Source organism: Tauraco erythrolophus, chromosome 19 (assembly GCF_009769465.1).
Source record: "Tauraco erythrolophus isolate bTauEry1 chromosome 19, bTauEry1.pri, whole genome shotgun sequence".
Classification (NCBI taxonomy): domain Eukaryota; kingdom Metazoa; phylum Chordata; class Aves; order Musophagiformes; family Musophagidae; genus Tauraco; species Tauraco erythrolophus.
In genome coordinates, this window is record NC_141483.1 from 3,227,664 (window position 1) to 3,254,035 (window position 26,372).

Consider the following 26,372-nt stretch of genomic DNA (forward strand, 5'->3'; position numbering starts at 1 on the left):
CATCTTGTTGTGCTCCCCACGGAAATGATCTCTGGAGGGTTTTACTGGATCGTGCGTGGATGTGTGAGCACGTCGAGAAAGGAGCTTTCTGGGGAAGGGCAGCGGGCTGCCGGGGGCTGTCGGCGGGGCTGCCCGATGCTCTCAGGGTGAGGGTCCGAGCTGCCGGTCCCCCCAACCCCGGCTTCGCCACCGGCTGCCCCCGGACGGCTCAGCCCCCGCGGGAAGTTGTGCCTTTGCAGCAGGGAGAATTGGGAAGCGGTGGGGAAGGAGGAGAGGACTTTCTTCCCTCCAACAACATCTTCTGGAGTGCGGCTCGGACGGAGCCCGCAGCCCCCTCCCTTGCACGTCGAGTGTCAGCTTTAGGCTGGCCGAAGCGGTCAAGTTCTTTAGCAAAATTCGCCGCTACCCAAAAGTTTCCCAGGGCTGAGCTGGCACTTTTCGGCTGCCTTTTGCAGCCCCCGTAGGAAGGCGGGATGGGTAAAGCCCTTCCCTCGCCCTGCGCGGGCAGATGCCAGGGGTCAAACATATAGAGGGGCTGCAGGGGAGGGAAAAAAAGAAACGTTCCCAGCCGCCTCCAAACCTCCCAACTGGGGCATTAAAAAAAAAAAATAAAGCTCTCCCCTCTTCTTCGGTGGGATTTTTAAATTTCTTTCTCTGCGCTGGGGATAGTTTGGGCTGTGTTTCACGCGAGAGGGGAGGAATGAAATTAAATTACTGGGGTCACCGCTGCCAAAATGCGTCGGGAACATCCACTTTTAGAAGTTTTTGAAGTCCTGCAGCCCATGGCGAGAGCCGGTGCCGGGGAGGGAGCGATGCCGGGCGCAGGGTCCCGCCGCCCCGCAGGGACACGCCGCTGCCCCGGCCCGGGCGCTGGGTGTCGGGGCGGATTCGCGTACGGGCAGGAGGTGTCCGCTGCCTCCTCTCCCCTTTCGTGTGTCTTCCGCCCCGGGGTGTGCGGGGGGGGATGGTTAGAGCTCTTTTTAATTGAAACCTAGTAAGGAAAATAGTAATGGATACCAGGCTCCGATGGAGAATACGTGTCCGCGGCTACGTGATGAGTGTTAGTTCAGCAGACTTTAAGAAGCCGATTCTTCTTCTCTGTCATTTCTCTTTTGACAGCAGCCCCTATTAGATTTACCATGTCCTTTTACAACAGCTGGTCCTTCCCCCCCCCCCGCCCCTCTCCCCCGGGCCGAGGTATCAATCGATGGCCGGGTGACTTGGTGGCATCTCGAAGAAAACGGGAGCAAAGCGTGTGTCGGCGTCGGTGCCGGAGGCTCCCGGATCCCCTCCTTGCTCTCATGCAACCCGGCGTCTACCGTGTGTCCGGTGGTGCTCAGCACCGCCCGGGCTCCAGCACCGCTCCGCAGTCCGGGGGGATACTGCCCCGCGGGGCGCGGAGGAGACCCCGAGGCGGGGATGTAGGGGGGGGGATGGAGAGGGGAAAGGCTCCGGTTCTGGGTTGTTAAAGAACACGGCTGATGGTCAAAGCAGATAAAATCGGTTTCTTTGCCGGGTACTCTCGAGTGCCTTGTTCTGCTGGGTCTGCAGGGAGGCGGGAGGGGGGGCAGTGCCGCATCTGGAGAGCTGGAGGGCTGCTGCGGGAGGAACCGTCCCTCCTCGGTGCTGTTGTGTTGTGTGTATGTTTAAATAATTGAATAAACGGATCCACTCCTTCCCTCTTTCTCCCTCGCACGCAGACACACACACACACAAAGACAGCATTGAAAAGATAGATCTGTTTGACTATAGGAAATGACAATTAGTGCCACTTCCTGAGCGGCAAACTGCATGTTATGCCTGACTATTAAAAAAAAAAAAAAAATCTTATCCAAATAGTGAACTCTATTTACAATTTCTGCTTGGCCAACGGTGGTGGAAGCAGAAGGATGGGTGTAGAGAGGGCGAGGGAGCGAGCAGGGCTTTCATTTCACCTCTGCCAGCAGCACACCCGTGAGAAGAACAAGACTGAGGGGGTGTGGAAGGGGCTGCCAGGGCTGCGTGTGCAGCGAGTGATGCCTTGTGGCAAGGAGAAACCGAGGGGTGCAAAAATGGCTCGAAAAGGGTAAAAGGAATGCGAGCTAGGGAGGGAAGAGGACTGACCCCAAACCTTGCTGTGCCCCAGTCAGTCAGGCCGGACCCGTCCAGGAGAGAGCTGCAGGAGGCAGCTCTGGGGGCTCCTGTATTTTCTTTTCCTGTTGGTGGCAAAGTGGAGGCGACTGGAGAGCGTCAGAGCCGGCTGGGGACGGGGGCAAGGTGGACACAGGTCTTGTTGAGGGAAGTGGAAGAACTAGTGCAAGACCAGTGAGCTGAGCATGAGCCATGTTGGTGAGGAGAGCAAAAAAATCATAATCCTGGAGCCCTGATGATTGGGGTCCCACCAGAGCCCGCATCTGGCAGGAGTCGGGCCAGGCCAGGGGGCTGAGGAGGAGCCGGGGGCTGCTCCTGGCAGAGGCCAGCAGGGAAGGGCTATTAGCTGCCAGCGCTGCCGTGACCCCGGGCCGGGGGAACGGTGCTGCCTGACCCCGCAGCAGCTCTGCCAGGGTCAGTGCCGCGCTGCTCCCACTGGCTGGGCCGTGCCAGGGCACAAGCAGCCTTCCCTGGCGAGATACATCCCAGTGAGGGCCGGAGGGTGAGAATCTCTCCAGCTACTGCTTTCCTCTCTCTTTTCCCCAGTGCTCTAGCAAGGTATGTGTCTCTGGGCTCCCTCCGGCCCTGCAAAGCCCTGAGCTCGGCTGCGCTGGGAGAGGACCTGACCCCCCTTCTCCCCCCTGTTACTTCTGTTCGGAGAGAGGGGAACAGCCCCTTTGATTGCAGTGGGATGATGGGGCCCTGCCTGCTCAGAGCAGTGTTGTTGGTGTTTTGTTTTTTTTTTTTTTCTGTTTGCTATTTCTAATGCCTCACTGTGCATTTTTGGGCCTGGGCAGGTTATTTTGCAAAGTTTTCGGGCCAGGCTTTCCATCAAATTCAACTGGCAGCTGAAGGGCTCTGCCGAAGGGAAAGGGAAAGAGCTGCTGTAGTGACACCCCCCCATCCCCATAGCAGTTTATATAGTCCAAGTATATAGACTGGCTCCCGAAGTGACGCACTTCGTTACACTTGTGGCCTGCAGTGCGGTTCTGGGATGGAGCTGCGTCAACGCGGCCCCCATTTACTGGGGCTGGGGAAGGGCCTGCACAGGGAGGGGGGAAGAGTTTCCCTCGGAAGAACCGTGTAATCGCCGCTCACCAGGCGCCCCCCACGCTCCAGCCAGTATTTACTGCAAACCTGCCAAAGTAAACCAGCCCACTGCATTTTATTTCGGATAAACACAGCGCGGCCACGGTGGGGTGTTGCCTTCCGAAGGGCTGGAGACGGAGCGGAGGCTGCGGCGCCAGGGGAAAGGGAGGGAGGAGAGGGATGAATCCTGCAGGGTGCGGGGAAGCTGGCAGGCAGGATGGGTCCGGGGCCCCTGGGGATGCTTGGGGCTGGCGGGGCAATAAGGAAATGCATAGATAGGATGCAAAACCCCGCGCACGTCACACGCGTTGGCCCTGCTCACCATGCACCGGGGCTTCTCCTCTCCTGCACAGCACCCAGCCCACGCAGGGGGTGCAAGGGACGCCTCAGGTTTTGCTGTCGGAGCAGGGATTTGCGGTGTACCCCAGGGCACGAATCCCTCCCGGCCACACGCACCCACACGACGTCTCCGTGTACACGCACACGGAGGCCGGGTGGCACACGCACGCCCCCTCCACGCACACACACACCCCGAGCTGCTCCCGCAGGCCTGGGAGAAGACGTGTGGGCCCGAAAACCGGGCTGCCTTTATTTCCCTTCTTGCCTCTTTCCTCCAGCTGGCTCTTCAGGCCACCGGGAGAGAGCCAGAGCCTCTCTCCTCCCACACCTCCAACACATACGCACGGAGCAGCCTCGCTGCACGCCCCGAGCTCTCGTGCAAACGCTAAAAGTTGCTTAGGAGGGTGAAATCTGAGCAAGCGGGGCTCTCCCAGCCGCTCAACCACCGAAAGGCCCAGGGTCTGGCCAGCTCCGCTTTCCCACCGGCCTGGATTGAACCAGGGAAAAGCCAGCGAGGTGCTGGGCTGGCGGCAGCAGGGAGCTGCGGAGAGCTGGGGAAGGTGGGACCCGTTCCCCCCGCCCCGGCCTTTGGCTCTTGTGCTCCGAGATTAGAGAGCCGCGGCCTGGCCGCTCTCCGGGAGACAGCGGAGACCTTTCATGCCTCTTTGAAGAGCCAAGATAGCGTCGGCCTTGGTGCAGCCCAGCCTGCAGACGGGCCGGGAGGCGCTGGGGCAGCCGGCTATCGCAGCCTGCTATCACCCTGCCTCCCCCCACCACCAGCCCCATTGCCACCTCCACCCCGCTCCCGGCCCTTCACCATCGGCTCGGCTCCCCTGATCCCTTTTTTTTTTTTTTTTTTCCCCTTCCCAGCCCTTTGCTTTGCCATTCAGTTCTGCGAGCCTCCTTATTTATTTATTTCTGCGCCTCGCTTATTTATTTATTTCTGGCGAAGAGGCGGCTAACAAGTAGCTGGAAGCACTGGCCAATATTTAACTAAGATGGCTGGCCATCAGGTCCCTTTTGTTTGCTTGCAAATTAATCATCCAGCGCGCAGTCGGCGCCAGGGTAGATTTATCACACACAGAAGGGGGAATGAGGCGGCCGAAGGGAGACAAAGACTGTTCGCACCTTCCCGCTTTTGATCTTAGATTAGTGCAGCCTCCCTTCATAATAGGAGTCTCCAGGGGGCTTCGTCGGGGAGGTCACTCGGAACTGGCGGAAGTTTGCACGCCATTAGCCAGACGCTGAAATTGGAAATCATAAGCGGCAAACATTTTATTTTCCTCCGCGGGTGGGTGCCGAGCGCGGTGCAAGGTGCGGGGCAGGCGCGGAGGGCGGCAGCGACTCCGGTCTCCGCCGCGGCGCCGAGGGCGCGCACCAGCTGGGCGGACGCGAGGGTCGGGGCGCGGCGGGGCTGGGAGCGGCTGCGCTTGTCCCGCAGGAGCCTGCGGGCACCTCCTAGTCCCCGGGAAGAGAGCGGCGGCCCGATCAGGGCAAATTGCGGCAAACGTCTCGTAGCCGCCGGGCGCTTGTTGTGGGCTCTGTTGAAGGGAAGGTATAGGGTTTGGGGGTTCCCAGCGCGGCAGCGGCTGGAGGCAGGAGTCCGAGAATCGTTTCTGAGCAGAGATTGAACAGACTCGCTCCCTCCGTCGCTAACCAGCTGCACTGCGCGGGTAGCCAAGCTCCTGGCTCCGTGAAACACATCAGACTTTCTCCCTCCCTCTCCTGTCTTCCCCCCACCATCCTCTTTGAACGCATTACTCCCGCGTCCTTTCCTCCCTCCTCCTCCTCCTCCTCCTTTCTCCATCCACCCCCACCCCCGACCAAAGGGGAGATATTTTGGTGAATGCAAAGCGATCCTAGACGCTGGTTACTACAGGGACTTCACCAAGCTGGCGCCAAGCGCTCTTAACCATGTGCGTCAAAAATGCAATGTTAGAAGAGCTAATCACTTTAGAGGTTCCGCTCCCATCTGCGCGCAGCCAGCGCCGAGCCCCCGCGCTCCCCCGCTCCGCTCCCGGAGGATTATCTTCCCCTCTTGAAAGCAGGATGGGGGGGTGTCGGGAGATCCCCCAGCGCCCCCACCGCGATGCGGGTGGGTGAGGGGGGGGGGGAGGGGGGGCGGGCGATGATGGTTCGGCACCTCCCAGCGCTGGGATATCCCGCCTGACACACGCGTGGGCGCTCCCTGCCCCGCATGCCCACGGCTCCCGCGACACGCACAGCCGCCAGCCCCCCCCCCCTTCTTGCCCTCCACTGTCACTCCCCCAGGAACATGTCTCCCCTGAAACTTCCCAGGCAGATCCTGCCCGGCTCTTCTCTCTCCGTGGGGCCGGCGCAGACCCACGAGCGATGCCTTCCCCGGGGCGCAAAGCCTGGCTCCATGCGAGCCCCGGCACGGGGGGCAAACCGGGGATGGGCCCCCCCCCCCCCGGCCCCGGCGCTGCCCCGGCCCGGGCGCAGGGAAAGCCGCACTTCCCGTCTCCTCCCCGCGCACCTCATGGAAGAGGAGGGGTGTGGGAGCGTAACCCTCTCGGCGCCGGTGCCAGCCGAGTGGCCTTAATCCTCAGCGCCAGAGAAAGGGGAAAAAAAAAAAAAAAGGATAATATAAAAAAATTTCCCCTTTTCCAACTGCTCCCGCCCGCCCCCCGGCGCGATTCGCCGCCGCCGGGCCCGGGGCTGAGCCGAGCGGCGGCCCCTGCCCGCCCGCCGCAGCCTTCAGCCGCCCACGGCAACAATAATAACGGCGGCCGCGGCCGCGGGGGCAGCCGGAGCCGAGCCCCGAGCCGGGGGGAGACCCGCAGAGCCCCCCCCCGGGCCGCCTCCCGCCCCTCGGGGCTCGCCCCCAGATTTACGGGGGGGGGGGAAGGAAAGCGCCCGGCCTGGAGATCCTGTCTGGTTTAAAGAAAGCAACTTTCCCGGGGCGGCGGGGGGGGGGGGGGGGGGGGGAAGGAAAACGGAGGGGCAGCGGGAGGGGGGGTGACACCAACCCTGGCGGCTGCGGGGACCGGCGGCAGCCGCGACGCGACGGGGATGAGCGTGCGGCTCGGCGGGCCCCGCGGCCGCCCGAGGTGGGTCCGGAGCTCCGGGGAGAGCTCCGGGGAGGGGGGAGGCGGCTGCCGGGGCAGAGCTTGCGATTCCCGGCCTGGCGACGGGGGTTTGGGGGGGTGGGGGGGGCACCCGGAGCCGGACCCCACCGCCATGCGTGGAGCTCACCCATCCCGCCCCCCCCCCCGCTCTCGCCGCCGCCTCGGAAGCTCCTACCCGGGCAGGCAACCGGAGCGGAGCGCACGGAACTGCCCACCCTGCCACCTCCCCGGGGCCGGGGGGCGAGGCGGCCCCGAGCAACCCCCCCCCATCACCTCGACCCCCTCCACCCCCCCCACCCAGCTAGAGGCGGGTGCTGCCGGCCGCCCTCCCCGGCGCTGCCTGCTCCCTCCCCTCTGATCATGTTGACATATTCACACGGGCCGCAGCACCAGCGATGCTTTGCTGCAGCGTTACAGTTTCCGACACCTTCTTTTTATAACTCGGCTCTGTCCCCCTTCCACTCGACCTGTCAAAACCACGCCTATGGAGCCACACAATTGGTCCGAAAGCGTCAAAGAGCCAATCAAGGAGGCTCCAGCTCCCTTGTAACCCACAACACATCCATACAATCTGGTGCACGCAGAGCACAGGCTCACAGGGAATTCTCAGAGCTGAGAGGCTCCTTCTCCCTCTCTCTCTCTCTTTTCTCTTTTCCTCTCTTTCTCTTCCCCCTCCTCCTCTTCTTTTTCCTCTTCCTTTCTCTTTTCCTCTCTCTTTCTCCCTCTCTCTTTTGCTGGAGCGGAGACAAGAGTGTAATTCTTCTAGATTTTTTTTTTTTTTAAAGCAGAGTGAAAGAGAAAGAGAAGGGGGAAAAAAATTAAAAAGGAAGAGGGTGAAAGAAAGAAGAGCTCCTGATGGAAATCAGGGCACCCTGACCAGCTCCTGCTTGGAGAGGGGGGAAGGCGAGGCGGAAACGAGATTTCCCTCCAAGTTTTTGCTGCTGAAGGTTGCTCAGGAGCCTTCCTCGCTCGGCGAGGGGGGGTGGGTTTGTTTGCTTCTTTCTGCTTTCCCTCCCTTCCCAGCCTCTGCTCTGCAGCCTGACCGTACGGAGGAAAGGTGGAGGGGTGGGGGGGAGGGGGGGGGAAGAGCCAGCCACCCAAAAAGAAAACCCAGCTTCGAGCCGTCACCCTCCGCCGCGAAAGAAGAGAAGGGGGACTGAGACTAAGAGAAAAAAGAAGAAGAAGAAAAAAAAGGATCTCGGCTTGTCCGACTCTTCTGCGGCAACAGGAGCAGCCAGCGAACCCGGTGGATTTTTTATTTTTTATTTTTTCCCCTTCTTCGGCGTTTCATTCCAGCGCAAGGACTTCCACTCAGGAAAAAAAACAAACCAAAACACACAAACCAACGCGCAGAGACCGAACACAAAAAAAGCAAGACTAATAATGAACAATCCTGTTAATCCGCTGTCCCGAGGGCTGGGGATGTGCCTCGGCTCGGGAAGTTGTAGGCTGTAGAAGTTCTGCCTCTCCCCCATGTACTGTGCTGTCTAGAGCTTCTTTCCCCCCACCCTATTTTTTGGTGCTTTATTGCTGTTATTGTTATTATCTTAATTTTTCTTCTTCATGATGTGCTGTTAGAAACCACTCCGGGACTACTCCAGCAGTAGGAAGACCGAGGAGTGGAGTGGATGAATATACCGATGAGAGATCCAGTAATCCCTGGGACAAGCATGGCTTATCATCCTTTTTTACCTCACCGGGCACCGGACTTTGCCATGAGCGCTGTGTTGGGACATCAGCCTCCCTTCTTCCCGGCGCTGGCTTTGCCTCCCAATGGGGCGGCCGCCCTTTCCCTTCCCGGGGCTCTGGCTAAACCCATCATGGATCAGTTAGTAGGGGCTGCAGAGACTGGTATTCCCTTTTCTTCCCTGGGTCACCAGGCAGCAGCCCATCTGAGGCCTTTAAAAACTCTGGAGCCAGAAGAAGAGGTGGAAGATGACCCGAAAGTGCATCTGGAAGCCAAAGAGCTTTGGGAACAATTCCATAAAAGAGGCACGGAGATGGTGATTACCAAATCGGGAAGGTAGGTCTGGGTCGGGGGTTCGTGCCTGCCTTTTTTTTTTTTTTTTCTTCCCGTCCCCTCTCTTTCCCCCACCCCTCGGTCTCTGCACCCCATCTGGCTGCTCCAGAGCAAGGCTCTTTCCGCGACAAATTCCTCCATAAAGCTCCTTTCACTTGGAATTATGGAAAGTTTTAGGCAGCTGAAGATCCGAGCCTGTCTCGGGCACCACGCTGCAGGGAAAAGCTCAACCTCTGAACCACGGACCGGCCCTGCTCAGCGTGTGCGTGTGCAGGGGTCGGGAGGGTCCCTTCATGCTTCAGTAGCTTAATACTTTCTGGAGAAGACTGGTAGCAGAGAAAAAAAAATAATTTGGCGTTGGAGAAGGAGCTGGCCTGATTTTAGCCTTGCTACGCGCAGTTTTACTTCCTTAAGAAAGAGAAGGGGGAATAAAGGAAAAAGAAAATTCTTTGGAGCGGTGTATCGCTGCTGGTGAGGCAGGAGCTGCAGGAGGGCAGAGAGGCTCGGTAGATCGGTTGCTTGGCTTGTGCCTGCCTCTCTGCTGGGACCCAGGCTTGCGTTTGTGCTGAGTAATTCTACCTGGAAATGCACAAAAAGTGGACAGAAATACCCGGCGGTCCTGCAGCCGCTGCTGTCGTGGCAGGGAAGGTTTCGCAGCCGGTCCCTGTATTTATATAACCTTCACGTGGGAATGAATGAACATACACGGCGCGTCCACGCTCGGCGTTTCTGCTTTTTATAGGTTTACCCGTCTGAAATCCCTCTCTATATTCGCTACTCATTGACATCCGTGCTCTTTTACAAGTCTTACCTATCGCCGTGATGACACGCAGGGAGAAAAAAAAAAAAAAAACCTTCGCGGCCGGGTGGTTTTGCTAAGGGACTCTCTTAGAAACCTCCCAAACAATTCGCGTGTAATTTGCCAGGAGAATTACTCGAGGAAGCCACTCCTGAAAAGTCTGTTTAGATGGCCTTCAGCTGCCTTGCTGGAGCTTCAGCTCCTTGCAAAGCACCAGTTACAGGCTACAGGCTCGGGGAGGGGAAAAAAAATAATCAAAAACCAAACTAAAAGCAGCAAGAAGGGGAAGAAAAAAAAAAAATCCACTCTCCCATTTTACTGCTATCCCGAAGTTTTCTCTGTTAATTGCGGTCAAAAGTTTTTTTGCGCGAAAGCCTCGGCGAGTATGAAGCGCTCTTACATGCTGCAAAGTCATGTGTTTCCTTTTAAGTGGAGATTGCTGAATGCCAACCGCTCGATATAATAAACAGCAAATTTGTGGTATCCTGTTGCAGTTTCGAGCGGGACTTGGGAGCGGAGGGGTTTTGCAGGGAGCCCTCCGCACACCCGGGTGATCCCCGGGAGGCTGCAGCGCTGGGAAAGCCACGGCAGCCACCCTGCCCTCGCCGGGGCTCGGGGTTTGGGTTTTTCTGGTCCTCTGCAAAGTGAAAAACTCCCCTCTCCGCCCTTCATCGGTGGACTGGGTTCTTACACCGCGGAGTATGTATTTTATCGGGGTGCGAGCTGTTCCCGTTTCTTTGTTTAGCAGGGAAAAAAAGGGAAATAATGAGAGATCTGAGAGCCCCGAGTGAGGCTTTGCTGTTCAGGAATGGCAGAGGGTAGGCGCCTGCTGATTTCGAGGGAGCACGTACCTCTCTCCCCTCCACCTCCCATCCCAGGGACCATTTTCTCCTGAAACTTTTAAGCGTTTGAGAAACCTTTTCCTGGGGGCGGGAGGAAGCCTTTTTGCTGGGGACGCACGCACACAATTTTTCTACTTCTGAGAGCTGAAGTGATTGCTTGGTGGACGTGCTGCCGAGATTGAGGAGCTTATTTAAACGCTGTAATTAATTTTATTTTCGTCTTTTCTTTATTATCCCCCTCCCTCTTTACCCGTAGGAGAATGTTTCCTCCATTTAAAGTGAGATGCACTGGACTGGATAAAAAGGCCAAGTACATTTTATTGATGGATATTGTGGCGGCTGATGATTGTAGGTACAAATTCCATAATTCCCGGTGGATGGTAGCCGGCAAAGCTGACCCTGAAATGCCAAAGAGAATGTACATCCACCCGGACAGCCCGGCCACCGGCGAACAATGGATGTCCAAAGTCGTCACCTTTCACAAGCTGAAGCTCACTAACAACATCTCTGACAAGCACGGATTCGTGAGTGCCTTTTCCACCTTCCTTTGCCCCCTCTTTCCCTCCCTCGCTGCCTGGCCGGAGCGGTGGGTCCCGGTGGGGGGGATCCACCCGGGAGTGCAGCGGCTGCTCAGCCGGAGCCGTGCCCGCAGCCCCGGCTGTTCAGCTCGGCCGGAACGTGGGGAAAAAAGGGAGTAAATATCCCCCTCCATGCACACGGGGGACTTGCATCTCTCCGGTTTAGAGTGTTCCTTGATTTTTCTTGCCGCTGAGGTCAGGATTAAACCCCTGGGTTTATTCTGTAACCTCTCCATGCCATTCAGCATTAACTTTAGAGATATATTTCCAGCATAGTGCAACTCGATCTTTCTCGGAGCTGTGGCGACTTTATATATCTGTATATATATATTTTAATAAAGTCGATCACGCTTTTTAAGTGTAGGAAAATGAGATGCATATGTGTATAAAGGGCTTAAAGGCCTAAGTCCGCAAACATTTAAATATATATTAATCTGGATAATGTAAAGCAAGCTGGAGTGAAAATAAACAGGGACCAAAATCAGAGGTCAAGTTGCCCATTCATGTCTATCCGCTCCTTTACATTTACTGGGTGTGCAGAGATAAAAACTTACCCTAAGAGTGAAATCAAACAAACCGGCTGATAAGTGCTCTGACGATCCTGGCCATTTCTTTCTATTCCTGGGAAAGCCTCCGCCTCGGAGCCGGGGCTTGCTGGTGGTGGCCGTGGTCGGGGGATCTCTAATGTGCCGAAGATTGCATTTACTGGCTGTGATTTGATTAGACGATACATTTTTGCCTTTCGCAGAAGGCCTTAAGTGGATTGGGGCAAGCAATTAGACCAAGGCGGTGGTGTTGCTATTGTAGCTGCTGCTGCTTCTTTACTTTATTTATTTTATTTTATTTTTTTTTTCCACGTTGAAATCAAAAGACATTGCAGCCGGAGCCCAAACAGCTTCTCCCCCTCTCCTAGGAGAGCTCTGCTGGGACTTTATCCCCCCACCACTCCCGCCCCGAAAGGTCCAGCGAAGAGCCTAACCCCGGCGAGCTGGAGCTGTCAGTGCTTTTTGTTGGATGCTGCAAGGCGTGTGCGTGTGTTTGGAGTGTGCTCGGCGGGGAGGAGGAGTGAGGGGAGGAAGGAGAGGGAAGGCAAATTAGGAGGAGAAAGTGCCGATGGCCGGGGGAAGTGCCAGGCGGGGGTGCTGCTCCAGCTGACCGTCTTTTTTCCCCCCCCTCCCCACCTCTCTGCCCTCTCTGCTGCCGGCCGCTGCCTCCCCGCCTCCCCTTCACCCCCAGACCATTTTAAACTCCATGCACAAGTACCAGCCCCGGTTCCACATCGTCCGAGCCAACGATATTCTCAAGCTTCCCTACAGCACGTTCAGGACCTACGTTTTCCCGGAGACTGAATTCATCGCAGTGACCGCATACCAGAATGATAAGGTAAGGAGATTAAGAAAGGATTTGTTTTACGTGTTTTGGCTTTTAAGAGAGCTTTTACTCTGCATTGTTCCCTTAAAAATCACGAAGCCCATCCCGCTCCTCGCTCTCTCTTTCTCTCCCCCCCGCCCCCTCCCCGTCTTTCCCCCAAAATCTCCTTGATCCAACTTCGGGAAGGCGCCGGGGGAGGCGGGTCGGGCACTCTCCTAATACCGACCTCGGGGAAGGCAATTAAAAGGGAGGTCTGGAGCGGGGGGGGGACGGGACCGTTTAGGGTTTTTTTTCTGCTTCCCGTATGGGGAAGGGGGTAGGATGGGGTGGGGATCGCTGCTTTCGGTGTGGATTTAATCTAAGACGCATCAGAAGGGGAAAAAAAAAAAAAAGAATCGTCTCCGTGTGTCGAAAGACAGAGGGAGGAGAGCAGCGGGGCTGGAGATTTTGTAATTCTTCCTGGCCTTTGTGCTGTTTTAGCTCCTTTAACAGCAATTGGCAATAAGGCTGGAGCGCACGTCTGGTTCCTATTATTATTATATTATGATTATTTTTTTTCTGCATCCTGCAGTGTTTATTATTTTTGTGGTGTAGAAATATGCTCTGATCAGAGAGGGGTATCTCGCTTGAATTTAGCTGGAAGGTCTGAAAGAGCCCGTGTGAGAAAGTTTTGCAGCACTGCAGACGCTGCCTTCCCATTTCTGCTGGTTTATTGTCACTTGCGACGAAGGTGGTATATTTGGGAGAGTGGCAAACGGGAATTTATGATAATTAAGTCATGTGGAAGGAAGCGAAGGAGCCGAAAAAGGGGCTTTGATATTTTTCTGTCTATAAATTATAACTTTGCCTGCGTGTGCGTCCAGCGCAGAGGGGCTGATGTGCAGCTCCCGCTCGCTGCAGCTTCCCTGTGCGCCTCTGCCCTTTCACATCCTTCACTATTAGAAATTAAGGGATGAAGAGCCGGGGGGGGGTCTGCACCCTTCTGCCCTCGCTTTCCAAAAAGCCACTTCCCCCTCGGAACTCTTTTCCTCTCTTTCTGCGGGCGGACGCTTGCAAGGAAACGGGAAGAAAACGCGTGTACAGAGAGTAGACTTTGCTTTGGGACTTATCAGCAGGGCTATTCGCCCCGGTCTATCAGCTGGGGCCGGCTTGGTTGAAGGACAGAAATGAGCATAGTTGCCTGATTGCCATGAAATCGCCTGGAAAGCGGCGTGCGGGAGCGGCGGGGAGCCCTCGGCTCCGGCGCTGCGGGAGCCGCCTCGCCGGCAGGTCCGGAGCCACGGCCGGAATCACCCCCAGTTAAAAAGTCCCGCTGGTTTTCAGCAGTGGGTTTTCCTGCTCTTTCGTGATCCCGACTGGGCGGCGGGGTGGCAGAGGAGGGTGGTAAATCGTGAGCCGGGGCCGGTCCTGCCCCGCACTCAGCCGCAGACGGGGGTTTGCTCTTCGGGGTCCTGTTCTCCTCTCAAATTTTGGAGGGTTGCGGCTCTTCCAGCCCGCTCCAGGGGCATTCCCGGCCCCGGACGCACCGCCCGATTCCCGTTAGCGAGGGCAGCTCCCGGCCGGGCTTTAAATCCACCTCCGCACGTTGTACCCGCAGGCACGGGGAGCTGCGGGGTGCCCCGCACCGCCACCCCCCCCACCCCCCCGCAACCCTCCAACCTCCATTCCCTGCGATAACTTGAGTCCCGAGGAAACCCCCAAGCGTTCACCAAAAAACGTACACCCCCTCCCCCCCCCCCCAAAAAATATATAATCAACTGGCTCCTGGCACCCCCAGCGCCCCAACACACACACACACGCGGAGCATAATGCGATTATACAAAGTATTTTGTTATAGCAAGGGGGGGGGGGGTATGATTCCTTTGCGGTTTAATTACGGTATTTAAAGAGTTTTAAGCGCGGGCATAACTTGCCCGGATCGCATTGCACGGCTAAATTAATTCCGATGCGGTGGCAGCAACGTGGGGCTCTTTCATTGCCACCACGGCCCGGGTCACCGGCCAGGGGGTTGGGTGCGAGCTGCCTCCGAACCGGCTCGGGAAAACACCGAGATTCACCCCAAAAACAGGGACCTTTGCTCCCTGCCCTGTCCTGCTCCTGCCGGGGTGCTGCCCACGCTGGGGAACTGCGGAGAGGGTTTTTTCGGCTGTTGTTTTTGATACAAAATCTCCTTATTTCTGCCCCAATCCCCTGCCTATATTTTTTTTTTCTCCATCCTATAGATCACTCAATTAAAAATTGACAACAACCCCTTTGCCAAAGGGTTTCGAGACACCGGGAATGGAAGGAGGGAAAAAAGGTGAGTCTGGATAGCTTATATATAGGTGCCTCGTTCGGTTTTTGTGTGTGAAGCTCAGAACATAAGCAGAGGTCAAAATCACCAAACCACACTTCCCCCCTCCAAAGTTCATAAGGATCTGGTCATTAAATAACACCAAACTGATTGCATGGGAATTCTTTCCTGCTTTCCACATTTATTTTTTACATCACAGGGGGAAGGCTGGCCAAAGGGATGATGGTGCAGTAAGCAAATATCAGCAGCGAAAGAAGTTTCCCTTAAAATTTTGAGAGGAATATTATGTTAGAGGGTGTATCTGGGACTGGGAAAGAGGGAGAGGTGAGGGCAGAGCTGATTGCTGGTTGAATTTCCTCTGGCATTTTCCCGGGGACTGTATCGAAAAGACTAAGTGTGGAGGAGAAACATATAAATAAACTGTTTTGACAGAGGTGTCTCGTGAATATGGAAGTAATTAATGATAGAAGATTCTTTATTTTTTTCCAAAAGCAGCAGGACACAGTTTGTGCCCCAGGTAGACAGATGGACAGAACTCATTTTACTGAGACTCAAGATTTTTATTTTTAATGTTGGAGAAAATAGAGAAAGGGAGATATTTTTTTTTTTTCCTTTGATGGGGGATATATCTTTGTTTGGTTACAGCAGACAGGATGTTTTAGCCATTTGCACTCGGGTTTAGATAATGAATAAACCTGTTCCTCTTTTTTTAACTGAAAAAAAAAAAAAAGGGGGGGGGGGGACACGTAATGTAAAACAAGAGGCCTTTCTCCCTGCCCAGCACACACACACACACACTCACACACACACACCAGCTCCTCTTGTCCATCAGTGTGAAAATAAAGCCAATGCTGGAGCCACAGGACGGAAATGATTTCTAATTTCTTTCTAAATATAAATAGATTTTTACTCCGGGTTAATTGTTGGTGAAAAGATTACATAAAGTGCCTAACAAAATAACCACTTCCTAGCAATCTTAGCAACCATTAAGACGGCTCATATCTCTGGAACATCCTCGGGTTTTAAAAGCTAAACTCCAGGGAATTCTTCCCTCTCCCCTCCGCCCCTTGTCTTTGATATCTGCCCTTGATGAGGAGCTGCTCACCGCTTCCAAGAAATCTCCTCTCATTAGCAGCCAAGTCCTGCCTGCGAGAAACGAGTCCGTCCCCCCCCCCCTCCTCCCACCCCGGCCTCGAGGGGACCTTGGCCCTTAATTCCCCTGCCCCAGTCATCCCAAAGAGACTCGGGAAGGGATGGGGGGGGGTACCGGGGGGGTGCTGGGGGTCGCTCGCCCAGCGGGTGCGTGTGCCCGTAGGAAGCAGCTGACCCTGCAGTCCATGCGGGTGTACGACGAGAGGCAGAAGAAGGAAAACCCAACCTCGGACGAGTCGTCCAACGAGCAGACGGCCTTCAAGTGCTTCGCCCAGTCCTCCTGCCCCGCCGTGCCTGCCGTCGGCACCTCCAGCCTCAAAGGTGAGAGCTGCAGCCCCCGGACCCCCCCCCCACCCCCGGGGAGAGCCTGGGCGCCTGCTCTGCCGAGAGACGGATCCTGGCCTGCACCACTGCCCTCTGGCACGGGCGTCTCTTCCTTCCTTCCTTCCTTCTTTCCTTCCTTCCTTCCTTTATCTTTCAGTCTTTTCTTACGTTTTTTTCTTTGCTCTCTTCTCTTTCTTTCCTCTCACTTCTTTCTCTTTATCTCTCTTCTTCTCTCTCTTTGTCCTTGTTGCTTTTTATCTTTTTTCGTTTCTTTTTTCTTCTTTCTTTCTTTCCTTCCTTCTTTCCTTAACTCTCCTTCTTGCTTGCTTTCTTCTTCTTTCTTTATATCTTTCCCTCTCCCCTTCTTTTTCCCTCTAATTCTCTCTCTGCCCTCCTCATTCTTCCTCTCCCTCTCCCTCTCTCTGTCCCCCCGGCTTCCCTCTCCCCCCCGCCGCACGTTCATTCCTCCCCTCCTCGGTTCAGAAAGGAGCCAGCTCCGAGTCAAGGGAGCAAAGACAGACCACGGGGCAAAAGTTCAAAACTGGAGTCACTCCATTAATATTCCTCTCTGAATCTGTTATTAGAGGAAGGATCTTTCCCCTGGATACAGTCCCGAACTTTGTTATAGAAAAGTCACCCTCGATTTCTCTCGGTGCGGGGTTGGGAGCTGTCTGCAGCTCTCGCGTGTATTAATCCATCCAGGGGCGGGGGGGGTGCAGGGGGAGGAGGAAACAACCTCTTTTTTTTTGTTGTTGTTGTTGCTTTACTCGTTTGTTTAAAGTCCTGCCGAGTGGAGGGGAGGGGAGGGGAGCTGGGAGGGGACCCGAAAAGCAAACCAGAGCTTCGCACCTGGGGCGCTGAAATTGGGAGATGAAGTGCAGAGGAATCCAGCGAAGCCGTGCATGGGTTTGGAGAGGAGGAGGATGGGGATGGGGGTGTCCAGGGGGTGATGGAGGCGGGGGTGAGGGGTGTATGGGGGGAGAGGGGTGCGTGCTCAAAGTTGGCCCATCGCAAGGGCTGGAAACTTTGGAAAAGTTCTTAAGAGACACATCCCCAAGGCCGCCCGGCCCCGCCGGGAGGACGCGGGCGGGGGGGCGGAGGTCCCGGGAGTTGGGTGCCGCTACCCCGGGCAGCCCCCGCCGAGTGGAGCCGCTGGCCCCGGCCCCCCCCGGGCTGGGAGTGGTGGGGGGTCGCTCCCCTGGGCCACCGCTTTGTTTCACAGCCGGATCTGCTGCGCTGTGTAAAGCGGGTTGGCTTGGATGGGGCGGGCGGTGGGGAGCCGGGGGGATGTATTTATTTATATAATAAATAAATAAAAACAAGGGAAGTATTTAGTATTTACATTTAAATCTCTGGCCGGCCAGGAAGCCTCTCTGCCCCCTCTCCCAGCCCGGCGGGGGTTTAAGGACGTGCAGTGCCGGATCCCAGCCCCGGGCTCCCTTTTGTCTTGCAGATCTTTGCCCCAGCGAGGGAGACAGCGATGCAGACAGCAAAGACGACCCCTTGCTAGAAGCCACCGAGGCGGGCAAAATCAGCACGACCACCGCCACCACCCCAGCGCCGGCCAACTCCGCCGCGGCCGCGGGAGACGACCCCCGGGAGAAGGGGGGCAGCCCCTCTAAAAGCCACTTTTTCCCTGGTGACTCGGCGGGGAGCCGGAGCCGAGAGAGGACGGAGAAAGCCCCTCCGGACTCCCGGCACAGCCCGGCTACTATCTCTTCCAGCACCCGGGGGGGAAGCCTGAGCGGCGAGGAACTGAAAAGCCCCCTCAGGGATGGTCCCAAAGTAGACGAGAACCGGCTGCTGGGTAAAGAGCCCTTCGCCCCCCTCACGGTCCAGACCGACAGCGCGGCCCACCTGAGCCAGGGACACTTGCAAAACCTCGGCTTCCCCCCTGCCCTGGCCGGCCAACAGTTCTTCAACCCGCTGGGGAACGGGCACCCGCTGCTGCTGCACCCCGGGCAGTTCGCCATGGGGGGGGCTTTCTCCGGTATGGCCGCGGGGATGGGGCCCCTGCTCGCCACCGTCTCTGGGGCATCCGCCGGTGTCTCGGGACTGGACAACACGGTCATGGCCACGGCGGCGGCCCAGGGACTCTCGGGAGCATCGGCGGCTGCTTTGCCTTTCCATCTGCAGCAGCACGTCCTGGCTTCTCAGGTACCGCACTCCCAGACCCCGCTGCCCCTCCGGAGCAGGGGGGGCTCCGTCCTGGGGGGGAGGATGAAGGCCGGGGGTGGTGCAGCGAGGCACCCTCTTTAGCTTCCCCGCTGCGGGTTCCTCCCCCTTCCCCGGCTCCCTCTGCAAGGGCAGGCGCCGGGTTTGGGGGAAAGTCGGAGGCGGGAAAGCCCCGGGAAGGGGTGGTAGGTGGGCCAGCTTGAGCTCCTGGAGCAATTCCACCCGTCCCTCTCTAGCTCCTGTGCTCCCTGGGACACTGCCGGGGACAGGCCTCTGTCCCCTCACACCTCCTCCCTCCCCGGGGGGCTTGGCGGTCCCCTGGAGAAGCCCCAGCGCGCAGCTGAGCGGTGCGGGCGCGTTCCAGCCTGCGGAGCGGAGCCGCGTCGGGGGAGGAGGGGGGTGATGCCCGGGGCTGCCCTGCGAGGGGGGGCGGCTGGACCTGCGGGCACACAGCGCTTGTCCCAGCAAAATAAAATCTCCCCCGCGGAGGAGGAGAGTGGCGGAGAGACACCAGGGCTCATTTCGCCCCGGCTGGGCCGCGACCCCCGCAGCGGGTGGGGGCCGTGCAGGGTCTGCCTCGGGGGGGGTCCGGGTGGTTTTGGCCTCGGCGCTGGGAGGACGGTTCTTCACCCCCTCCCGTGGGCAGCAGCAGCTTGGCCACCGACAGTTCTCCCACCAGCGTGTGCGTGGGGGGATGCTGGCGCGGGGGTGCCGTGGAGCATCCCCTGGTGTGTGTGGGGGATGTGCAAGCCGGTAACCCTTCCTTTTCTCTCTCTCCTCCCCTGCCGCAGGGCCTGGCCATGTCTCCTTTCGGAAGCCTCTTCCCCTACCCCTACACCTACATGGCGGCAGCGGCCGCCGCCTCCGGCGCCGCCTCCAGCTCGGTGCACCGGCACCCCTTCCTCAACGCCGTGCGGCCGCGGCTCCGCTACAGCCCCTACCCGCTGCCCGTCCCCCTGCCCGACGGCAGCAGCCTCCTCACCACCGCCCTGCCCGGCCTGGCCGCCGGCTCCGGCGAGGGCAAAGCGGGGGGGTTGACCACCAGCCCCGGTTCCGTGCCCCTGGACTCCGCCTCGGACCTCACCAGCCGCTCGTCCACCCTCTCCTCCGGCTCCGTCTCCCTCTCCCCCAAACTGGGGGCAGACAAGGAGGCGGCTACCAGCGAACTGCAAAACATCCAGCGCCTGGTCAGTGGGCTCGACCCCAAGCAGGACAGATCCCGCAGCGGCTCCCCGTAACCCCCCCCGGCCTCCGGGAGCTCATTTCAAATCAGTCTCGCAGTGCACTTTGTTTGAAAGAAACCACATCCTCCACCCGCGAGTTGTTGTTTGTTGTTTGTTTGTTTTTTTTTTTTTAACCCCCCTCTTTTATTTTGTTTTTTTCTTCCTCCCCCCTTTTTTTTTTTTAATTATTTTTTAATATAAAATCCCCCAGCGTTGTGTGCGCGCTTATCAGTGAAAAGGTATCTGGTGAAGCGGGGGGGGGGGGGGATGAGGGTCGGGGATGGGGGAGCGGAGCCGAGGTGGGAGAGCTGGGTCGGAGGCTGCTCGCAGGGAGCAGGCTGGCCCGGCGGGGTTGTGGCATCCTCCTTTCTTTTTATTTTTAACTGTGTATTTAAAAAAAAAAAAAAAAAAAAAAGGAAAAAAAGGAAAAAAAAAAAAAAAAAACACCTAAAAGCGAAAATAAACCGACAAAAAAAAAATCAAACAAATGTATGAATAAAAATTAAGTAAGAGAAGTGATTTTTTCTTTCTGAAAGAAAAGCGTGTAAGTAACTCGCATATCGGTTCTTCAACAGTTGTTTCCTGGGCGGGTTGTTGTCGACAACCCCCTCAGTCAATATTAAGGGAAGCTGTGTGTTTAAAATATTATTGTGATGTCTGAGAGCCAGTCGGTGGCTTTTTTTGCATGTTCCATAGTAGTCTGCTTTTTTTGGGGGGGGTTCTTTTTTTTTTTTTTTTGTTTCGGTGGGGTTTTCTTGTTTATTTTTAATGCTCGTTTCAAATCCCAGGGAAAAAAATATTATTAATAATAATGAAAACAAAAATAAGACCCTCGTCCCTCTACCTTAAACATCCTCCCTGTAGCAACAACAGTAAGAAGTGTAGTTGGAAAGAAAAAAAAAAAAAAGTGAATTTATTTTATCTAAAAACCTCTGTAGCTTGACTGTAGGTTCATCACAGCTTTCCCTCTTTAATTGTATATGCAATAACAAGGTTTAAACATACTGAGAAGAAGAAAAGAGCGGACGCTATTATTAAAACAAAGTATTTATGTAATTATTTGATAACTCTTGTAAATACGTGGAATATGAATACTCGAAATTAAACTTTAATTTATTGACATTGTACATATCTCTGTAAATACGACTGCAGCTGTCTTTTTTTCCCCCCCTTCTGTTTTTATTTTGAGTCGTTTTCATTTCAAGTTCGTAAGTCATTTAAACATACACCCCGAGCCAGAGGAGAAATATTCCCATTTCTGAGGGCTCACTTTTAAATCGGAGTTCACCCCAGAAAACCTGACCTCGTCCTTTTGTAAAGGAGCCGAATGCAAAAGGCAAAGCAGAAACAAACAAAATTAATCAAAGACCTTTTTTAAAAAAAAATAAAAGAGAAAAAGAAAAAGGAACATGCCAACCAACTCGATTTCTTCGGTGTTCAAAGCGCTACTTTCCATATAAAATGTCAACAACAACAAAATTATATACGTTAATACACGACAACAGGCTTCTGCAGTGGCTTGAGAGAAAAAAAGATGAAGATTCTAGGATTTTCTTTACTTTGTATTATTTTTCCCCATTTCCTTGGTGTGTCAAAAAAAAAAAAACAAAACAACCCCACGATGGAGTTTTACTACTGTGCTTATTGTTGTCTTTGTTTGAGTGAGTGCATATTTTCTTGGCTTGAAAGTCAGGTGCTCAGAGCTGGTTCAAAGGAGAAAAAAAACAATGAAGGTATATTTTGTGTTATATAAATGTTGAGAAGTTCTTGCTATTTTTTTTCTTGTATATTTTTTTTTTTCCCTTTTAAAAGTCACTGAAGTTTCAATAAATTTTTATTGAAATGTCTTGGGCGTACTGTGAAATACCTTCACCCCAACCCTCCCGAACGTGCCTGGGAGGATGGAGGGGTTGAAAGATATATATCTCTCTCCTGCCTTTCTCCTCCACCCCCATCCCCTTCCCAATATTAAGATATTTCTCCTGGAAGGAGCTAGTACGAACCAGTCGGGATGGTGTCGTTTGAATTGTTGGTGGGGAAATACAAGTTTTAAGCGAGTTGTTTAATGTACCTTTTCCGTCTTCATCCCTCTCGCTTTTAAAGTCGATCCAGGGGCTACTAAGTCACCTCTTTTAATGGAGCAATATTAAGTGGCGTTTGAAAAGTTAATGAGAAAGGCTCAGCTATGCTTTTATCTGTCATAAATTAATAACGCAAAAGTGAAGAATTAGAGAATAGATCGGTTAAATTTTAATGCAGAGCCCTCCTCCAAAGTTTCCAGGTAAAGTACTCAGGAGTCGATGGTGTTGCTGGGCTCGTTTTCCCTCCCGTCCGGGCAGAGGAATTAGCTTTTCCAGTTACTTATCACCTGGAAATACGCGGATTCTTTTTTGTTTTGTTTTGTTTTCCTCCTGAGGAATCGCCCCTTCTCGCCCTTGGGCTGATGATATGTTGAAATTAAGCTAGAAAATGGCTGAAACGGGAAGAGGCACCAGGGCTGCAGCCTGGACCAGTGGCCTGGGAGGCCACAGAGAAGAGAGCTAAGGAGACCTGGCAGCCCCTGCCTGTACCTTTGCCAGTCCATGAGCACATCCTTTAGCAGAACGTATATATTTCTCCCTGTTAAAGAGATTCCTCCCCCCCTGCTTTCAACAGTTAGTGGCCCGTATATTGGAAAGTGATTCATCCTCCGCCAGTAATAAATATTATAAGGATGTACTTCCAGCCCGTATCCTGTTTTATGCTCTGCCTACCCCGCGGCCCCCGGCTCCTGCTCCGGCGAGATAAAGAGAGATTCAGTGGGTGAAAGTGGCGATAAAGCTTTTTTCCCCCCGATTTTTTAACACATCTCCAGCGGGGACCCCCCGCCCTGTAATGCACATCAAACCCTGCTCAATCCCCTTCATACTGGGGGGGGGACGGACTCTCCCCCTTTCAGCTTGGAGGGGGTGTGTGTATTTTAAGTACTGAAGCGGAGGGGAAAGGTTTGGGCTGAGCAGGATTTTTTTTTTCTCTCCCTCTTTCCTCACCCTCGGATGGCCCAAGGTGGTGGCTGCTGGAAATGTCACTTTAGCTGATGCTCCTCTGAGCTGGCCTGGGCGAGGTGGGGGCTTTTAGGGATAGAGGTGGCGTCGGGTCTGGGAAAAAAAAAATAAAAATACCCACCCCAAGAACCAGGCAGCGCCTGCGGACAGACAGGCTTCGGGCTGCAGCCCCACGGCCAGTTTTCCACCCGGATCCTCCGCACGGGTGGGAGCTGAGGCCGCTCGGGGTTTGGGGAGGAGGAGGGGGGGGGGGGGGGAGAAAGCAGAACCTCCGGGCCATAAACCCATCCTTCGCTACGCCGTTTAGTTTTCTGCTCTGAGCTCCGGCCTTAGCGGCAGCGCGATGTGTTACGGCACCTTTCCGTGTGATACGGACCCCCCGCCACCCCCAGCCCCCTCGCTCTCATTTATTTGACTCCAGGAATGATGAGGGAACCTCCATTCCCCCCCCCCGGTTGCTGATCCCCCAAACCTCTTACAGAGGAAGAGCAAACACCCTCCCCAAACACTCCCCCCCCCCAACACCCGCCTCGCTTTCCTGCCAGCCCAGGGCTCCGGTAGCCGCTCCCCGGGCCAGGCGGGCACCGGCAGCCCCGGGGCGCCGCAAAACCGGAGGTCACGCTTTATATATTTATTTTTCTTTAGGCTGAGGGTGCAGCCTGATTGATTTAAACACTCTCCCCCCCCCCCCCCGGCTTAATGCTGACCTCCCCCTCTCCATGCCCTTGCGAGAAATCCGTGTAGCGCAGGTGTAACTCTGACTTGCAAATGGCTTTATCTCTTGTGTATCTTATTTGTATATAGTAACGTTAATGAGTAACTCTTGTGGCGCTTGTGGAAGGAGGTAAACAGCGAGCAATCTCTCTGGATTATCCTGTCTATTACTCACCTGGCGCCTGTCTTGATATCCTCAATGGTTTTATGGCTGATGCAGGCGACCCGGCGCTGGGGAGGAAGGGGAGGGGGGGGGGGGGAGTCCGGCGGCGGGTTGGGGGGGTCCAGCGGGGCGCCGGCGCCACCTCTTGGGCAGCCCCAGCAGTGCGGAGCGGCCCCCGAGGGGACCCACGGCCCGTGGGGGGGATGGCACGGCACCCACCGGGAGAGAGGCTCGGGGGATGGGGAGTGGGGAAGTGAGCCGGCATCCCCCCCCCCCCCCCCCAGCTTTCCCCCCGCGACCCCCAGGCGGGCATCGCGGCGGAGCTCGCCGCTGGCTTTTCCCGGGAGCCGAGCTGGGATTTTTTTACCCGCAGGATTTTTAGCCCCGAGCCCGAGTCTCTGGGAAAGTGGGGCTGGGGTCGCACCGCCAGGCCGGGGCGGGGTGAGGCGGAGGGGGCACACGGACACCGATACCAACACCCCCCCCGCGGGGCCCGGTGGTGCGGCCGCCCGCCGCCGCCGTCCTACCGGCCCGCTCGGCCCACGCTCCGCTATTAGTTAATTATTGATCGATTACAAGTGAAAATTTACGACCTCCCCCCCGCCCCCCCCCCAGCCTCCCGGCCCCCTCACGCGCACACACGCTCCTGCCCTCTGCAAACACTCCGAGGGAGGCGGGAGGCGTGTTGTTGTTTTTGGCCTTGACAGCTTCCAGGAATATGAAATATTTAAGCCCTTCGGTCGATCTCCCGTACCCTGGCCGCCCTTTTTTTTTTTTTTTTAGTTTCTTTTTTTCTTCCCCCCCTTTCATGTCCCGTTTCGGGGGGCTCCTGTGGCGGGCGGCCACCCCCCTCCCCGCACGCAGCCGGCGTGCGGGCTCGGAGCAAGCCAGGCCTCGCAGATCAAAGGGACCTCTCCGGCCTCCGCACAAGGGAAGAGAGGAAGGAAAAAAAAAAAAAAAAAGGAGGTTGATTTCTCTAACGATTGTTCGTAAAAGTCTTGGAAGCTGCGACCATCCCGCCTTCTCTCTCGCCCCGGGCTGCAGGATTGCACCGGGAAACGATTTTAGGAAGGTAGAGAGAGGGCTCGGGAGAAAGGAAGGGGAAAAAAAAAATAGAAAAAAAAGAGAGGAGTTGCTTGAAATTTAGCAGCCGTGTGTCTGCAGGAGCGCTCACACCCGTCCCGGGTGGGAGCCCGAGCCGCGGGGTCTGCGCGCCCCGGGTGAGCAGCGGGGCCCGGGCCACGGTCGAAGGTGCGTCCCCAAAAATGCCCCCGCAAGAACGGGGCCAAGGCGGACCCCAAGCTCCTTAGTATGCTGGTGAAGGGGGGCGACAAGCAGGGCTCGCCCACCCCACACCCCCCGTTTCTGCAGCTCCTGCTGCCGGGAAGGCCGGTGCGAGGGTCACCGGAGCGCGCTGCTCCGCGCACGGGCACGCAGCGCCCCGGCCGGGGCTGCGAGACGGACGGACGGACGGATCGGTTGTTTGTCGTCTCGGGAGGATAAAAGGTGTGATGTGGCGATTGATTTGATGTTTGACAGAGTCGTGGCACCCTGCAGAGACCGCCCCGCGCCTCTCTGCCAGCCCCGGTCCCTGTCACCCCGGCCCCGGGGAGCCGCGCCGGGGGCGTGCCAGGCCGGGGGGGAGCAGCGGGGGCAGCCGCCCGGGCGGATCCATGCTGGAGGCGCCGGGACGGCGGGGTTGGGGTGAGCTCGGGGAGGGGGGAAACAGGGCTGGGAAAAACCTCCCTCCTTCCTCTCGCCATGAAACCCCTGTCCCCAGGGGCACGGTGGCACCCCCGAGCCCTCACCCGCTTGCACACCGTGCCGGCACACACCGGGAGAGCAAAGAGGGACATTCATACGCAGGGACATTCCAGTCCGTGTGGCTGGAGGCTCCCATCGCCTTATCGCCCTGACCCGCCGACCTCTCCCCGCAGCCCCTCTGTGCATCCGTCTGCCGAGCGGCGCGGGGGCGGCTTTTTACACCTGAAGCTTTTTTGACTGCGGGCAGAGACAAAAAGTCCACGGTTCCCAGGGAGCTAGCTCTGGAGGACGATACATAGGGTTGTTTTGTTATTTTATTCCCCCCCCCCAGCCCGTCCCAAACTTCCCACGTGCTTCTCCCAAAAGCTCGCATTGTCGGTGAACAATAAAGGCGTGTAAAAACACGGCGAGGAGAAGCCCTTAGCTGGAAGTGGCCGTTCAAGGTGGTATTGTAGCTCCAGCATCTCGTCCCGATGCGGAGGGCTGCAGCGGGTCCTGCCCGCCCGCTGCGGGCAGGGTGAGCCCCGAGGCCGAGCGGGCTGCGGGGGCTGCGGGAGCGGCCGGAGCACCGGGGCTCTGCGGGGCTCGGGGGGCTGCGAGCTGCTCATCCGCCACCGCTCCTCCTTGGAGCTCAGCCTGCAGCTGAGACACATTTGGCTTTTCCCTCCTCTAATTCACCTCTTTTTTTTTTTTTTTAATTATTTTTTAAAACTATTGATTATTGTGGCTATTTAAAAAAAAACCAAACCGCTCTCAACTGAAACAGAGCTCGACCTCGAGCGCAGATAACCGTGGCCGTAATTCCTGCTGAATTTCACCTTGGTCTCACCAAACTTAGCTTTCCCTCACTCCCCCAAATACAGCCCTTTCTAGAGAAGGACGCTTTTCAACATTGCATTAAGGAAAAAAAAAAAAAGGAAAAAAAAAGGAAAAAAAAACCCAAAACAAACAACAAAACCAAACAAACTAAAAAAACCCCAAACCATGAGGACAAACGGGCTGGGCTGTGCCGAGCCCGACCCGACCCCACGGACAACCCGACCCCCTCCCCTCCCGGGGCAGCCCCCCTCTGCCTCCGGCTTCTCTCCTTTCCGAAATCCTTTCAAGCTTTATTTCTTCGCAAGCCGCCAAAGCGCCGCTGACAAAATAAAGTTAACATGGAAATTAGGTCGATAGAAAGAGCCAGTGGTGCTTTTTCCCAGGATCTGCTCCGTCCAGTGAAGGTACGAGCGGAGCGGCTGCGGGAAAGGGGGGAACCGACCG

General features: G+C 56.1%; 1 protein-coding gene across 2 annotated transcripts; it reads left to right on the forward strand.

Annotated features, from left to right (window-relative positions):
* Positions 1-8,275: 8,275 nt before the first annotated feature.
* Positions 8,276-19,439, forward strand: TBX3 (T-box transcription factor 3). Of its 2 annotated transcripts, none has more exons than XM_086623496.1 (7): positions 8,276-8,670; positions 10,565-10,904; positions 12,123-12,269; positions 14,480-14,556; positions 15,866-16,023; positions 17,480-18,183; positions 18,993-19,439. In XM_086623496.1, exons 1-7 carry the CDS (start codon positions 8,276-8,278, stop codon positions 19,437-19,439), a joined length of 2,268 nt encoding a protein of 755 aa, XP_086479622.1. The 2 variants fall into 2 exon arrangements, with proteins under 2 accessions (XP_086479622.1, XP_086479623.1); XM_086623497.1 differs by having other exon boundaries at positions 10,565-10,832.
* Positions 19,440-26,372: the final 6,933 nt, after the last annotated feature.

Bases quoted from the DNA above. Each gene is read 5' to 3' on its own strand.
- TBX3 (XM_086623496.1), top strand. From the start codon at position 8,276: ATGAATATACCGATGAGAGATCCAGTAATCCCTGGGACAAGCATGGCT. The intron at 12,270-14,479 runs GTAAGGAGATTA...TCCATCCTATAG, and splicing joins CCGCATACCAGAATGATAAG to ATCACTCAATTAAAAATTGA. The intron at 18,184-18,992 runs GTACCGCACTCC...CCCCTGCCGCAG, and splicing joins AGCACGTCCTGGCTTCTCAG to GGCCTGGCCATGTCTCCTTT.